Here is a 15179-nt window from a genome sequence, read left to right as displayed (position 1 = left end):
TTAAAAGTGCATTTTCAAAGAAGTCTAAGACAAATATATACTGTTTGTAAGAAACAAAAACATGAACAGGGAGTGAAGCTCCAAATAAGATGAGAGACAATGAAGAATATAATGAAAAACATCACATAAGTACATATTAACTTAAAAACCTTGAGCCTATGAGGTTTTTCAACTTCATTTCACACATACACGCAGCCTAATTTTGTCGTATGTAAATTTTCAGCATCAATTCATTAAATCAGCCACGAAATGATATCATATACCCAGGAAAATTAGAAACTCCAAAATTGCCGCATTAAAGTTGGGAAACTAGCAACAATTTTGGTCATTTTGCGTTGATAAATCATTTCAATATATCTTTATTTTATTCAATTTCATTCTTTTTTTATTTGGGAAGATGACAATAAAATTCTTCTGAAATATATAAGTAACAATTTAATTCTTCAAAATGTGATAATTTTCCTTAAGTTTAAAAAGAATTTTCTGTGATTGATGATAAAAAAGTTTCTTAAAATTTTATAAAATTGTGACATTTTGAATGATTAAATTATTACTTATATATTTTAAAAAAATTTTATTATCATTTTCTCTTTTTATTTCTATAGGAGTACCCACCATTATGTAAAAAGTATTATTTCTTTTCAAACATAGTAACATACCAAACAATATTTTTTAATCCTCGTTTCCAATAATCCATTAAAAATATTTATACTGCACCAAACATTTCGAGCATAGCATGAAGGCCAAGGAAGTTTCAAGCACCTCAACTTGAATGATCCATCTGGTGATGTGGATTACTAAATCAATGTGAACCTCATCAGACTTCGTTTTTCTTTCTTCTTTTTTCCTATGGGCCAACAACGTGAATTTCAATCCGAAACACTTATATTGGCGAAATTTTCCTTAGTTTAATCCCCACACGCAAAAGGAGGGTACGTGACTGACATAATCCAATACATCAAGAGTCATGTGACAGTTAAAAAGTATGATGATGAAGAATTTGAGGGCTACGAATTTAAATCTTGTTGATTAATAATGTAGTTTAAGAAGAGTCCTTTTCTTTGACAATACACGTCGCCAGTCAACGGGGTAGGTCAATGGCTGATTTGGCCCGTTTCTCTTGTGGATTAAACTCATTAACCATTTTTTCAACACTACTTTTTGTGACTTGTTAACTAAAATGCTTTTGTTAATTGCGATCCTTTGATTGATTTCTTCATCCCTAAGCCACAGCATGAAGCATGAACGGTCACAAATATCTCTCCAGTATTCCCACGTCACGTCTACCCTGCAAAAAAACACAAGCTCCCCGACAATATATAAAGACCAAAAACGAATTAAAAACAAAAAAAAGATAATGGGAGTTCTTCCAGGACGCCTAAAATTTGTGAATAAAATTATCTCCATGATTGTATTAGAAAAGAATAACATGAAAAAATAATATATACCCTCTCAATTTTTTTTATTATTACAAGACATTTTTAGGTAACTCTTTCAGACTAATATAATCTAACTAGTTGATGTCGCTGAAACATTGTAATCTTTTTACATATACTCTTAATTGAATACAATCGTTAAGTACAAATGACTCTCTTTATGGGAAATGAACCAAATTAATGGGGTCAAGTAATTTTTTATTTGTCAGGACATTTTTAGAATAAACACATCAACTACTCGTAAATATTCTACAATTGCTTCAGAAATAATTGAAGCATAAAATATTCTAAAACATGCCTTATAGTAGAAAAAGGGGAGTAGCATTCATAAATCTTAATGCAATTATATTATGGGAGACTTAGGTAACCAAAATGTTTAGATTTTTATAGTGTAGTAGTGGTATAATAATAGTAGAAGTAATAGTGATACTAGTAATAATAATAATGAACTCCAGTAAATCATGTTGGGAACAACATTAACCACGAGCTGCTTGATAAATAATTAATTTTAAACAAGATAAACTAGTTTTCAAAGAGAGGCGGAAAAAAATGTATCCCAAGATTATAAGTTAGCAACAAGGATTAAAAAAGGTATGATATAGGTTTATAATAATTTTATATTTACATCAATTAATGGAAATTTAAATAAAACAAGCAAACATACGTCTTCGTATCATCACATTCTCTTTCTCTATCTTCTTATTCTATTCTATTTCTTTGCCGATCTTTTACTTACAACGAAAACAAGAGAAGATTAAAGATCAATTCATTTCACTAATTTGAGTGTACAAAGTACAAACTAGTACCAAGAGTTTTATACAACGTCGTATCGGTGTAAACGGCACGAGACTTCAGTGGCTTAATCTGTCGTTTACGTCTTCGATTTTTCCGATTCCTTGGCCGGCCCTTCTGCGTCCCCGCCTTCTTCTCCTTGTTCTCATCCTCTACTCGTTTTTCAATATCAATTGGTACCCAACCTTCAATTTCACTCTCATTTGGAACGACATAGACAAAATGGCCTGGTGGAATGTCAGCGAGGTTCATTATAGGCTCTAGTGACTTGACCACTGTGCGCATTGATGGTCGAGTCTTGGCCTGATGACTCAGACATTGGTGAACCAAAGCAGCCACCTTCCTAGCTCCTTCAATGGAGTATTGACCCTCCAGTCTTGGATCCATTATTCTTTGAAGTTTCTGGGCATCTTTCAGAAGAGGTCTGGCCCATACTACCAAATCCTGCTCTCTCGAAGGTCGATTACCGTCCACTGATCTCTTTCCTGTAAGTAGCTCTAAGAGAACCACCCCATAGCTGTATACATCGCTCATGGTTGTCAAATGTCCTGAATGAGATACAAATTTGAATTTTTTAGACGATACTTTATTGGCTTTTAGCACATGAAAATAGGGTTTGGCTTCAAAAGCAACAATAAAAAACCTGTCATGATATACTCCGGAGCAGCATAGCCGTGGGTACCCATAACTCGAGTTGTGATATGGCTCTGATCTTCCTCTGGACCATCTATCGCTAGCCCAAAATCAGACAGCTTAGCATTGTAGCCCTGATTATTTGAATATATGTATTCTCAGTTTGAGTTTGATTATAGGCAGAAAAATTGATGAATAGTTCAGTATATGATGGTCATGTTGATAGAGGCTCTGAAAGAACTTACGGCATCTAATAGTATGTTTGAGGCTTTAACATCTCTGTATATAACCGGTTTCTCTTCTTCGTGAAGAAAAGCAAGACCTTTTGCTGCTCCAATTGCGATTTTGATTCTTGTTAACCATGGCAAGGCCGCTGAATAGCCTGCATTCATCAGAGAAAAGAATCACTCTGCTTTTCATTTTGCTGCTCAGAAGACTAATCTCTGCTTCATTAATTTCAGAACGAGATAAGTATGAATTCAATTACCTTTAAAAAGCTTGTCCTCTAAATTGCCTCTTTCCATGTATTCGTATACCAGTAGCCTGTTCTCGTCTTTGCAGCAATACCCAATTAGGTTCACCAGATTGGGATGCTTCAATTGCCCCAGAAATATTACTTCAGCCTATCCATTAAATTCCATCACATGATTAGAAAAACAAATGATTTTCTTTGCATGACAATAATGACAATAGTATAATGTACTGCACAAAGTCTAATATGTTAAGAAAACAGAGAGAGTACTCTGACCGTGAGAACCACTTGGAGATTCTCACTCAAATGTTTTTCATTTATTGCAATTTACCCATTTCATCTAAAGGTGAGAAATAATGTTGCTGCTTACCAACCACTCTCTATGGCCTTGTTTCCCGTCCAAGTCTAACACCTTAACTGCCACAACTTGAGGTTTTAATCCAGGCCTAAGCTTGTCATCAATGAAGCCTTTATACACCTTGCCGAACCCACCTTCTCCAAGAACGCTGCTTCTGCTGAAGTTGTTAGTGATCTCTTGGAGCTCTTTGAAAGTGAAAGCATGAAGATTTGATCCGAGAACAGAGTTGGATAGATCACTTATGATAGAGATTGAAGAAACATTGCTCAAATCAGAGAGGGATAGTCTCCTTGAAGGTGTCTTTCTGGTGACTGGAGCTGGATCAGAGGATGGGTCCTTATTCTTGGCCTTTAAACAGCCAAACAGGAAGGCTTTGAAGGGCATATTATTCTAATTCAGATGAATTAGCTATGTATGTGAATGTTGAGTTTATTTTGATAGCTTTATTAAACAGAACTAGAGCCTTCCTTTTTATAGAGAAGCCTACGACATGATGTCATTACCTTCTTCTTTTCCTTCCTATTGGCCGATGGCATAGGCATTATAGAAGTCAATGTGTTTATGTAGTGGTTAGTTTGCAGTTTAAACGGCGTTAATATGCTTTTAATTTTTAAGAGAGAGAGGAGGTGTTAATTAACACTGTTATTGTAGGAGAAGAGGATAAATGAGAAAGCTGGCAGGTCATGGCAAGCATTTTCAAAGTGGGGCGGAAACTTTCTCGAGCGAGGTAATATGGACAGTATAATTGTAGGAGACAAAAAAAGAAAAAGAAAAGAAATACATTGTTCACGAAATAAGTTTTTTTTTTATTGGATAGGAAAATGACATTGGCTCGGCCATATTAAATTTATTGACTTGCATTATTGAAATCCAAATTCTCTTGGAAGCTCAAACTCTGTATGTGTTATATAAGCCAGCCTTGCCTAGTTGTCTTCATACACTTGATTTTATTATTCTACACACAGCTCTTTCTTTGTTATTTCAGCTTACGGGAACTTGCAGATCTCCTTTTCATATTTAAACATTTCAAATTTCACAATCATGTATTGATTGGATGCAGTGCAATAAATACAAAAAACAAATATAAAAATATATTTCCTGCATATTCTTCATTGTGACATTCTTTTATACTTTCACGTTTGTTTGACTTTAAAATATTTGATATATTTTTTAAAAAAAATTATGCAGCTGTTTCTTTGCGGTTTCATAATGAGAAAGTTTTGGAGAAGTTTTTTTTTTAAAAAAAAATGAAAGAATATCCATTGGAGGAACTTCCTTGAAGTTGTCTGGAGTGGAATGTCCAGTTGCTGATGTTTGTTAGCTATTCTCTTTCTTAAGTCATTGTTGTGTGGTCATGATATGAGAGGAGTCTTTCTCTCTATCCTTGTGTGAATGTTTGAACATAGGATAAAAGTGTTTTTTCACTTTAAAACATTCTTTAAAAAATACCCAGTGTTCTAAATTGCTTGTTGTAGTATTTTTGTCTCTAAAACAATTAAATCAAAGTATTTTCTATCCCGACGTTAAATTCCCATAGTCGTATAGTTAAATCAAAACATTCTATGACACGGGGTCCACAAAACATTATTTAATGGATGTATGTAAGGATTTATCATTAGAGTTGAAAATGCTCTGATATAACTATTAAGAAGTGAAAATGTCAAAATAAATACTTTAAGATATTGGGTACTTTTTAAAAAATATTTTAATAGTAAAAATGCACATTTATTCTTGAATATAATTAGGAAAGTTTAAACAAAAGTATTGCCATTTTCTTCGTTCCTTTTTTTGTTTTGTCATTTATGTCAATCATCAGGACATGTTTTTCTGGATTTTGAAATTTTCATTCTTATGGATTTGGATTTTTAAAAATTACTTTTTTTAAAAAAAAAAGAGAACAATGAATTAAGAGGGAAGTCCTTTTGTCTCAGTTCTTTGTTTCATTCTATCTTTAGCGTTTAAAATATTTTAATTTTATTAAATTTAATTTTCTTTCTTCATATTTATAAGCAAAAGGAAATTAGGAATCCATATCTCATTATTTGAAATTAAAATTAAAAAATATGGTGATAAATATAAATTATATTACACATGATTTATCAGCTGTGACGATTTTAGTGTGCATGCAAGCATGCGTGCGTGCGTACATACATATACAAATTCCTTCTGTTTAAAAATATAAATATTTTTTAAAAAGTTGAATGTTTAAAAATATAAGATATTTTTAGTCTTTTGAGGTATAATCATTGTCTTTTTTTAAAAGTACATTTATTAATAATGACTTTATATTTATTATAGGGTTTTGATAAAAGTAAATATAAAAATATAGGATTAGTTTGAATGTAAATAATTACTTTATTAGGCTGAGATTTGATTAAAAATATTTTATATTTTTTAAGGAATGAATATGAGTTTTGATTTGATTCTCTGTAGTTTGAATTGTGTCCATATTTTGTGAAAAAGATTATTTTTGTTTTTTGGCTTAACTGAGTACGTAGCAACGTGCTTGCTGCGGTCACGCTAATAAAGAAACAACTGAAATAATAGAATAAATCAAGCAAATGGTCTCTCCTTTATAATTCATTCTTTCCCCAAATTGTTAAGAATGATATAATTTTTTTTGAACTGAATAAGAATGATATAATTAATTTTACTTAATTAATTAACATGAACAATCATACATGAGAGAAATCACAGCGCTGTCATGTATCAATTCAAGTTAAAGGATGACAATAAATTAATTAAAAAATAAGATATAGTATTAAGTGATTCTCTTTATTAACTTGTACTCCTTCTGTTTAAAAATATAAAATATTTTTAATTAAATTTTACTTTTTAATAAAATAATTACTTATTTTTAAATTAATTTTTTTTATATTTATCCTCATTAAATAATTTATATTAAATAAAGTTATTATCAATAGAAATATTTTTTAAAAATAATAATTATATTTTAAAAAATTAAAAATATTTTATATTTTTTAACAAGATAAAATAATATTTAAATTGTTGAATTTAAAATATGATATATTGATGTAATAGAGGGAGTGCATGATGCATGGAAAGGGTGGGGTGGAGGGAAGACATTCTAGAAGCTCCCGTTCGGCGGCTCATTTGCAATCTCCACAATCTTTGACTTTTCTCCACCTCCCAGCAAACTGACAATAAACCTGCAACTTTGCCCCATCAGCTTCTCAACCGCACATTCTTTTTCGTTTCTTTTGTTTTTTTTTTTAATCACTTGCAACTGATTAGTGAAACCAACATCACTTGCTATAATTTTAACCAAGCAATGACGTGATTCTAGTTTTGGGAAATTGAATACTTACTAACCTTTTTATTTGATTAGTAAGCAGCATGATTTGTTTAATGGCAGAGATGTAAGGATAAAAGTGACAAAACAATTTTACTGTTAGAAAAGGTTCCCATGTTAAAAAATGAAGCAGACATGACATGGGTGAGAATGAATCTTGGATAAGACTCCATTAAACCAAGTTGGGTTAGTCAACATTTAAGGTGATGCTGTATTTGGGTAAGTTCATTGTTGTTGACGTTGACAAACCAACCATTACATTACATTACCCCGATGAATATATTTTGCTTGATTACCCCTATGCCACTTGTCATTGGGAATAAGAATAGATATACCATATATGCTTCACGATATTAACTACAAAAAGACACACACACACACATTCTTGAAGATATTTGTCTTTTTTAAATCTTAACGATTGAACCCACGCTCGACACACTTAGCATGGGTTCCAACATATGACTTTCCTCAATGAGCAATATTTTATGCCATCATGACCCATGGCTCTTGGTTCCAACCTCTCTTCTCTGACAAACATGATTGATGCATTCCAAGATGGGCCGTGCCCAAAAGGCCCACATTCTCCTTTGCAAGCATTTAGCATCGTCTGGACAACGTTTCTAATTTAAAAACACTCAAGTCATCCAATGTCTTGATCTAACTAGGTGTTGATTTAATTAATTTAATTATAAGTTTTGAGTTTAAACCTTAAAAGAGCAGCAGTGACGTATGCCCCAAAGAGGTGCTCTTGAGTTGTCAATCGAACTAATTTGGGTCAAAGATCAAGGATACCAGAATAGAAGGGAAAAAAACTCAACATTGTTACATGACTTTTTTCCTTATAATTTCTTACATAATAGAAAAAATATGAATATTTAAAATCTGTCAGAATAGGATATGGAAATTAATATGATCATATATATATAAATCTAAGGCCAGATATATATATATATTGTTACAAAACAGTAACTATGTTTTGATTTATAATTGAATATAGAATTGAGGTGCAAAAAAAATTTGAGAGTTGAAATCGTAAATATTTCATTTGAGAATTTTCATCACAGGCATGCATCTATTTCAAAACACTTTAAATTTAAATAAATACAAAACCAAATCCGAGTTTGCATGTTTAGTTCTGCATTGACCAGCATCTTTGGAGGGGTCATGTTCGGCGCCAAAACTAGTCCTTCATTACTCAGTAATTATTATTCTTTCCAATAACAATCTTTTTTGGGTTAGCTGAGTACGTAGCAACACGCTGCTAAAGTCACGTTAATAAATAAACAACTGAAATAATAGAATAAATCAAGTAAATGGTCTCTCCTTTCTAATTCATTCTTTCCCAAAATTATTAAGAATGGTACTCCCAGTTAAAAAATGTAAATATTTTTTTTGAAGAGTTTAATGTTAAAAAATATATAGTATTTTTAGTTTTTTAAAGAATAATCATTGTCTTTTTTTTTTAAAATACCTCTATTAATAATAACTTTATATTTATTATAGGGTGTTTAATAAGAATAAATATGAAAAGACAGAATTAGTTGGAACATGAGTAATTATTTTATTAGGGGTGAGATTCTGATAAAAATATTTTATTTTTTAAATAAAAGAAGTATAATTCTTTTGACCTGAATAAGAATGATATAATTAATTTTACTTAATTAATTAACATGAACAATTATGCATGAAAGAAATCACAGCCCTGTCATGTACCAATTCAAGTTAAAGGATAGCGATAAATTAATTAAAAAAATTAAGATCCAGTATTAAATGATACTTAAATTGTTGAATTTGGAAAATGATATATTGATGTGATAGATGGAGTGCATGACAGAGTGGAGTGAAAACATTCTAGAAGCTCCTGTTTGACGGTTCATTTGCTCTTTCCACAATCTTTGACTTTTCTCCACCTCCCAGAAACTGACATTAACCCTGCAACTTTGCCCCATCAGCTTCTCAACCACGCATTCTTTTTCTTTTCTTTTCTTTTCTTTTTTTTTTTTAAATCACTTGGAAGTTGCAACTGATTAATGAAACCTGCATCACTTGCTATAATTTCAACCAAGTAATGAAGTGATTTTAGTTTTGGGAAATTGAATACTTACTTACTAACTTTTTTATTTGATTAATAAACAGCATGATTTGTTTAATGACAGAGATGTAAGGATAAAAGTGACAAAATAATTTTACTGTTAGAAAAGGTTACCATGTTAAAAAATGAAGCAGACATGACATGGGTGAGAGTGAATCTTGGATAAGACACCATTTAACCAACTTGGGTTAGTCAACATTTAAGGTGATGCTGTATTTGGGTAAGTTCATTGTTGTGGACGTTGACAAACCAACTATTACATTACATTACCCCTATTCCTATATATTTTTTGCTTGATTACCCCTATGCCACTTGTTATTGGAAATAAGAATAGGGTCACGTTTATTTAATAGAATAAAATAAGATAGAATTGATTGAAAAAATAAAAATAAAAATACGATGATTAAAAAAATAGGTGAGTACATTTATAAGAGAGATTGATAATTTAATTTATGAGATTGAAAATTATAATTTATGAAATTTTTAGAAGGTGTAATGATTTTCATATATATAATATATATTAATAAGTGTTATCATATTTATTGTAAGAGAATGGTGATTTAATTTATTTTTATTTTTTATTTTTTTAATTTATTTTATTTCATTATATTTTATTATATTAAGCAAAGTTGACCTGGATATACCATGTATGCATCAAGATATTAACTACAAAAAGACACGCACGCATATTCTTGAAGATATTTGTCTTTTTTAAATCATTGAACAGCCGACACACTTGGCATGGGTTCCAGCATATGACTTTCCTCAATGAGGAATAGTTGTATGCCATCATGACCCATAGCTCTTGGTTTCAATATAATCCTTCTTCTTTGACAAACAAGATTGATGCATTCCAAGATGAAACGTTGAGTTTAATGAACTCTGTCCCTAACTCTTGGTTTGGATAAAGAGAAAAAAAAAAAAAAGACAAAGAATAGTAGGAGGAAATACGGTTTAAAAAATCATTATTTTTCGCAATTTTTCCTCCCACTATCTTCTCCCTCAATTGTTTTTCAACTTTTCCTTCCATCCAAATCAAATACAAGTTTATTTTTATAATTTAACTAATTTATTTAGAACTATTGAAAATATGACATATGGTTCAGGGTCAGGAAAAGTCCAAATTTTTTTTTTTTGCTTTCATTTTGGTATCCCGTATTTTTGACCCAAACTAACTCAACTCATATGCATGGAGGTAGGGACTCAACTTCTCTCCATTTTTTCTTCTCTTTATTTCCTCTTTACTTTTCATTTCTATCATTGAATTTATTTTTCAACAGTTAAAATTTGATGTTTCATAAAGTTAATATTAAAATTTAAAATTTTATTGAAAAAATATAATAATAATTTTATGAAACATCAAATTTTAACCGTTAAAAAATAGATCTAATAGTTGAGATGAGAAATGGACAAGAAAGGCAATGGAGAGAAGCTAAATCCAGAGGTAGACCATTAATTTCCTCATATAGAAGAGCAGTGTCTTTTTTTTTTTTAATAAAAAGAAAGAGCAGTATCTTCACTGTCCATTGATATGAAGACGGGTGGATCGCTAGCATTTAGGGGACTCAGAGATAGATTTCAGTAAAACTTCGTTAAAAAGTTAAAACTAGGCCCAAAATCTGGGAGGGAAACGACTGATGGGCCCAAGGTTTGGAGCGTCAAATTTACGAGCCCAAGATATTTTTAATCTCAAATGGAGATTTAAGCCCACGACTTTTGGGTCCATATAGAAAGTAATGATTCATAATGTTTTGCACCCAAGTGAAACTCGACAGCGAACACCTTCCTAAAACGATTTACATCAATTACTATAAAAATACATCCTGATCATGGGATTGGTATCTTTTTACCAACTAATTAAGAAAAAAATTCGGTTATTTTAGTTCAAAATAATAAATTTTTCAACAATTTTCATTATCATGCCAAAAAAATCCTTTAATGGAGTAGTTAAATCCATTGTCTCTCTTTCCATCCTGTGATTAATTAATGTAAAAATACATCCATTAATAACGGCATTTTGTCCTAAAAATTAATGAATATAATAGACCATTCAAATGAAAAATTCTTGCATGGATCCGATATATCATGTCATTCATGCTCTATCCAATAAAAATATAATATATTATACCAATTCAATTAAATAAGATTTAACCTTGCATTATTTTTAATGGCACTTTATTTTTGGAAATGAGTATCACTTTAATTTCTTATCTGTTTTTTCCCTATCATCATAAACGGTAGAATCAGCTTAGATTATTTACAGTTAGATGACATGGCATGTTTTTATTTGATGATTCATGAATAATATGATGCCCCAGGAATTTTTCCATTCAGATGAGATTTCATGAAAAGCAACAAATGGAGATTTAAGCCCACGACTTTTGGGTCCATATAGAAAGTAATGATTCATAATGTTTTGCACCCAAGTGAAACTCGACAGTGAACACCTTCCTAAAACGATTTACATCAATTACTATAAAAATACATCCTGATCATGGGATTGGTATCTTTTTACCAACTAATTAAGAAAAAAATTCGGTTATTTTAGTTCAAAATAATAAATTTTTCAACAATTTTCATTATCATGCCAAAAAAATCCTTTAATGGAGTAGTTAAATCCATTGTCTCTCTTTCCATCCTGTGATTAATTAATGTAAAAATACATCCATTAATAACGGCATTTTGTCCTAAAAATTAATGAATATAATAGACCATTCAAATGAAAAATTCTTGCATGGATCCGATATATCATGTCATTCATGCTCTATCCAATAAAAATATAATATATTATACCAATTCAATTAAATAAGATTTAACCTTGCATTATTTTTAATGGCACTTTATTTTTGGAAATGAGTATCACTTTAATTTCTTATCTGTTTTTTCCCTATCATCATAAACGGTAGAATCAGCTTAGATTATTTACAGTTAGATGACATGGCATGTTTTTATTTGATGATTCATGAATAATATGATGCCCCAGGAATTTTTCCATTCAGATGAGATTTCATGAAAAGCAACAAATAAAATTTGGAAAAAATGGTCATAATTTCTGAAATAGAGCGAGTGACAACAAAAAGGTTGGTGATAAAAATGCAGCCGAGTTTGAATAGAGACTCAGGTCTAACCATTTTCATGGAAAAAAACGTGAGAGAAAAGGAAACACTGTCATGAACTTGTGCAAGGGGCGGGACTTTTACGTTGAAATCTGTTAAACCAGCAAGCGTGCATTCTTGTCCAACTGAATGCATGTTCCAAGCGTGCTGACTCAAATTTATTGAAACTTATTTATTTGCTTTTTTGAAAATTTGTAAAAACATATTGAGAGACTATTTATTTTTTTGGCTTTTTCTTTATTAATTGCTAACCTTTATCTTCCTCAACACAAACAAACCGCTCAAAATATTGAGAGACCATCTATAAATCATGGAACCGGACCTATACAATGGCGTCTGGATTAATGGAAATTTTAATTTAGTTCAAATTCTCCATTTACATGCACAAAATTTTATAAATTTAGTTTGATTCAAATTCACTTTTTGTTATAATTTTTTTATAATTTTAAATTTTTATATCTTTATTATTTAAAATTTCAATTACTTCAAATATGTCATTTTCTTATGTTTTTATTTTTATTATTGATATCTGTATGATTCTCGTATCCTTTCTCATATCACCCTCTCATCTCTTGTACATTAAAACATGGAGATAAATTTATTATTTTCAACTTTCTATTTTTTTTTTCAAATATCGATTTATCTATTTTAACATTTAAAATTTTTTAAGCTGCATAAATAAAAGATTTTAAATATATATTTAAAAGGTAAGATTTTAAATCTAAAATTTAAGCCCATTAACCCAAGCGATACTTTAAATTACATTAAAATGCCCGTTTCCAAAAATCATGTTACAGATAAATATTTATTGTCAATGTAAGACAAATTACTGAACAATTGCAGAGCTGGCACGGGTATAATGTCAGTTATCGGAGTAAAATACAATAACCACTTTTCTCTTATAACTTAATTACATATATCTTCTCCCTGTTTTAAAAATGCATATAAACATCTCAAGATTAAAATACATATTATATAAACCTCTCTTGTACATTTGAAATTTCATTTTCATCCATTCAATTATTAATTGATTATTAAGTTTGACTTTTAAGCTTTTAATTTAACTAAAATATCTCTCTTTAACATAAAATTTTTTTGAAAATCTATCTTTGCCAGAAAATATTTTTCGTATACAACTAAACAAATATAATAAATACATTTTCAATTTTTTATTATATTATAAAATTTGTTAATTTTTATCATATTATAAAATTTTATTATTTTAATTTTTATCAAAATTGTAAAAACATATTCTTCTTCATCACATAACACAATATAAGTTCAAGAGATTATAAAATTTGTAAACATATTTTCTACAATAAAATTATATAAATGTCAAAATAATATAATTTAGGATTTACTAGGATGAGGAATAAAATAGTAAATAAATTTTTTATAATATAAATTTTAATTTAAAAATAAGTTTTTAAAATGTTTCCAATGCAGTTAACAAATTGAAATAAATTGTGTGTTTGTAAATAGAAAAGAGGTTTGTATAATTAAGATAAAATAAAAGAGTTCTCAGAATATTTTACTCTAATTATAATAACAGGGAAGCAATAGCTGGAAAAAAAAAAAAAGTGAAAGAAAAATAGATTCTATGCATTGCGGAAAAGACAAGGCCGAGTTAATTGCTTATGTTGAGTTTGGTTTTCGTGAATCACGCTTAAAAGACCCATCGATACGCAAGTCGTTTTGTTGGCGTGTGCGGGAAGAATGAAAGCAGGCGTTGCGTTGCGGGAATGCCACGTCCACACAGTACGCACAAACACTCCCACCATGCGCTTGCCTTTTGCTTGCACGCTTCCTCTACCCTCCTCTTCAGCAATGCCCACACCCCTTGCACGTGGACTCCATCACCACCCTCCTAGCAAAGAAAAAATTTACTACAAAATTCCTTATAAATATTTTATATGTCATGAAGTCTCATATAAAATACACAAATTACTTTCAAGTCACATTTTATTTATCTATTAATAAATTTTATGTGTGATTATTAAAATACTCTAATGTTACTTTAACTTTTTTAAAAAAGAAGTCATCCAATCCCATCCACCAGCGAGCTCGAGTTACTAGTCGTGGATGGGTTGACTTTAAAAAAATATTTTGGTAATTATTTATAATATTTATTGATAAATAAATTATTTCTGACTTAGGGTAAATTGAACATTTCATGGAACCTTATGGAATTAGAATCCTTACAAAGATTTTGTAGTGATTTTTTTGAAAAGAAATATTTTATTATTATTTTATTTAATGCATCGTGCACGCTATCTGATACACTTTGTGACTCCCACGTCTCGGCGCCTCTATTGCATGCATCTTCTACCGCTGCACCGACTCGTTTGGAACTATGTGCTCCTCTTTTCAAAATCAAGGGCCCAATCGACAACCCCCACGAAATAAATCAACACGTTGTGATCCAAACTTTGAATGAATGAATTCATGGGGACTAACAGGTGTTCTAACCTCACAAAGGTTGATTTCCAATCCCCATTGCCATTTACTTTAATTTTGCTGGATTTCTGAAATTCAAAGACTAACAACGCGAGAGTGCGCCGGTGAAGATGGACAGAATTTCATTGATTTTATTTATGGTGCGTTAGAGTTCAGTGTTAGTACAGTGGTCATCATTCCACCTAGCTCACCACTCTTTTAGGGTGCACAATTAACTAGTGTGATTAACACTAATCACACATTAATACTATAATATTCCAACAATACTACCCTAAACACAACAAACTGATAGCAGAAATTAAAATCAAAATCCATGGGAACAGAGAGTCATACATCTCCCGCTGCAGCATTTTTGTTCATTTACTCGGTTTCGTTTCAAGTTTCCAAAGAAACAAATAAAGCGCATATAAAAGTCCTTATCTGAAGTAACTCGAATATGATAAGATGACCGTGCAAATTGAAATGAAAGCGAAAGTGGATATCCACAAAGAGTAATAACATATTCTAAAA

At 30.5% G+C, this 15179-nt stretch overlaps 1 protein-coding gene across 1 annotated transcript; it reads right to left on the bottom strand.

Annotated features, from left to right (window-relative positions):
* Window positions 1-2020: 2020 nt before the first annotated feature.
* Window positions 2021-4119, bottom strand: LOC129288622 (putative receptor-like protein kinase At1g72540). The gene is made up of 5 exons (XM_054925294.1): window positions 3704-4119; window positions 3349-3484; window positions 3107-3243; window positions 2872-2995; window positions 2021-2776 (listed from the first exon to the last, which is right to left on the bottom strand). Exons 1-5 carry the CDS (start codon window positions 4073-4075, stop codon window positions 2211-2213), a joined length of 1335 nt encoding a protein of 444 aa, XP_054781269.1. The 5' UTR covers window positions 4076-4119; the 3' UTR covers window positions 2021-2210.
* Window positions 4120-15179: the final 11060 nt, after the last annotated feature.

This window comes from Prosopis cineraria, unplaced genomic scaffold, assembly GCF_029017545.1.
Source record: "Prosopis cineraria cultivar Desert tree isolate PC_DT_omini unplaced genomic scaffold, ASM2901754v1 PC12, whole genome shotgun sequence".
NCBI lineage: Eukaryota > Viridiplantae > Streptophyta > Magnoliopsida > Fabales > Fabaceae > Prosopis > Prosopis cineraria.
This window is presented reverse-complemented; position numbering and strand designations above follow the sequence as displayed.

What these genes read in the sequence shown, in the direction of transcription:
- LOC129288622 (XM_054925294.1), bottom strand. Translation starts at nt 4,075, where the DNA reads ATGCCCTTCAAAGCCTTCCTGTTTGGCTGTTTAAAGGCCAAGAATAAG. An exon ending in AAGGCCATAGAGAGTGGTTG is followed by an intron (nt 3,485 to 3,703) that starts GTAAGCAGCAAC and finishes TTTAATGGATAG; the next exon opens with GCTGAAGTAATATTTCTGGG. An exon ending in AGAGGACAAGCTTTTTAAAG is followed by an intron (nt 3,244 to 3,348) that starts GTAATTGAATTC and finishes TGATGAATGCAG; the next exon opens with GCTATTCAGCGGCCTTGCCA.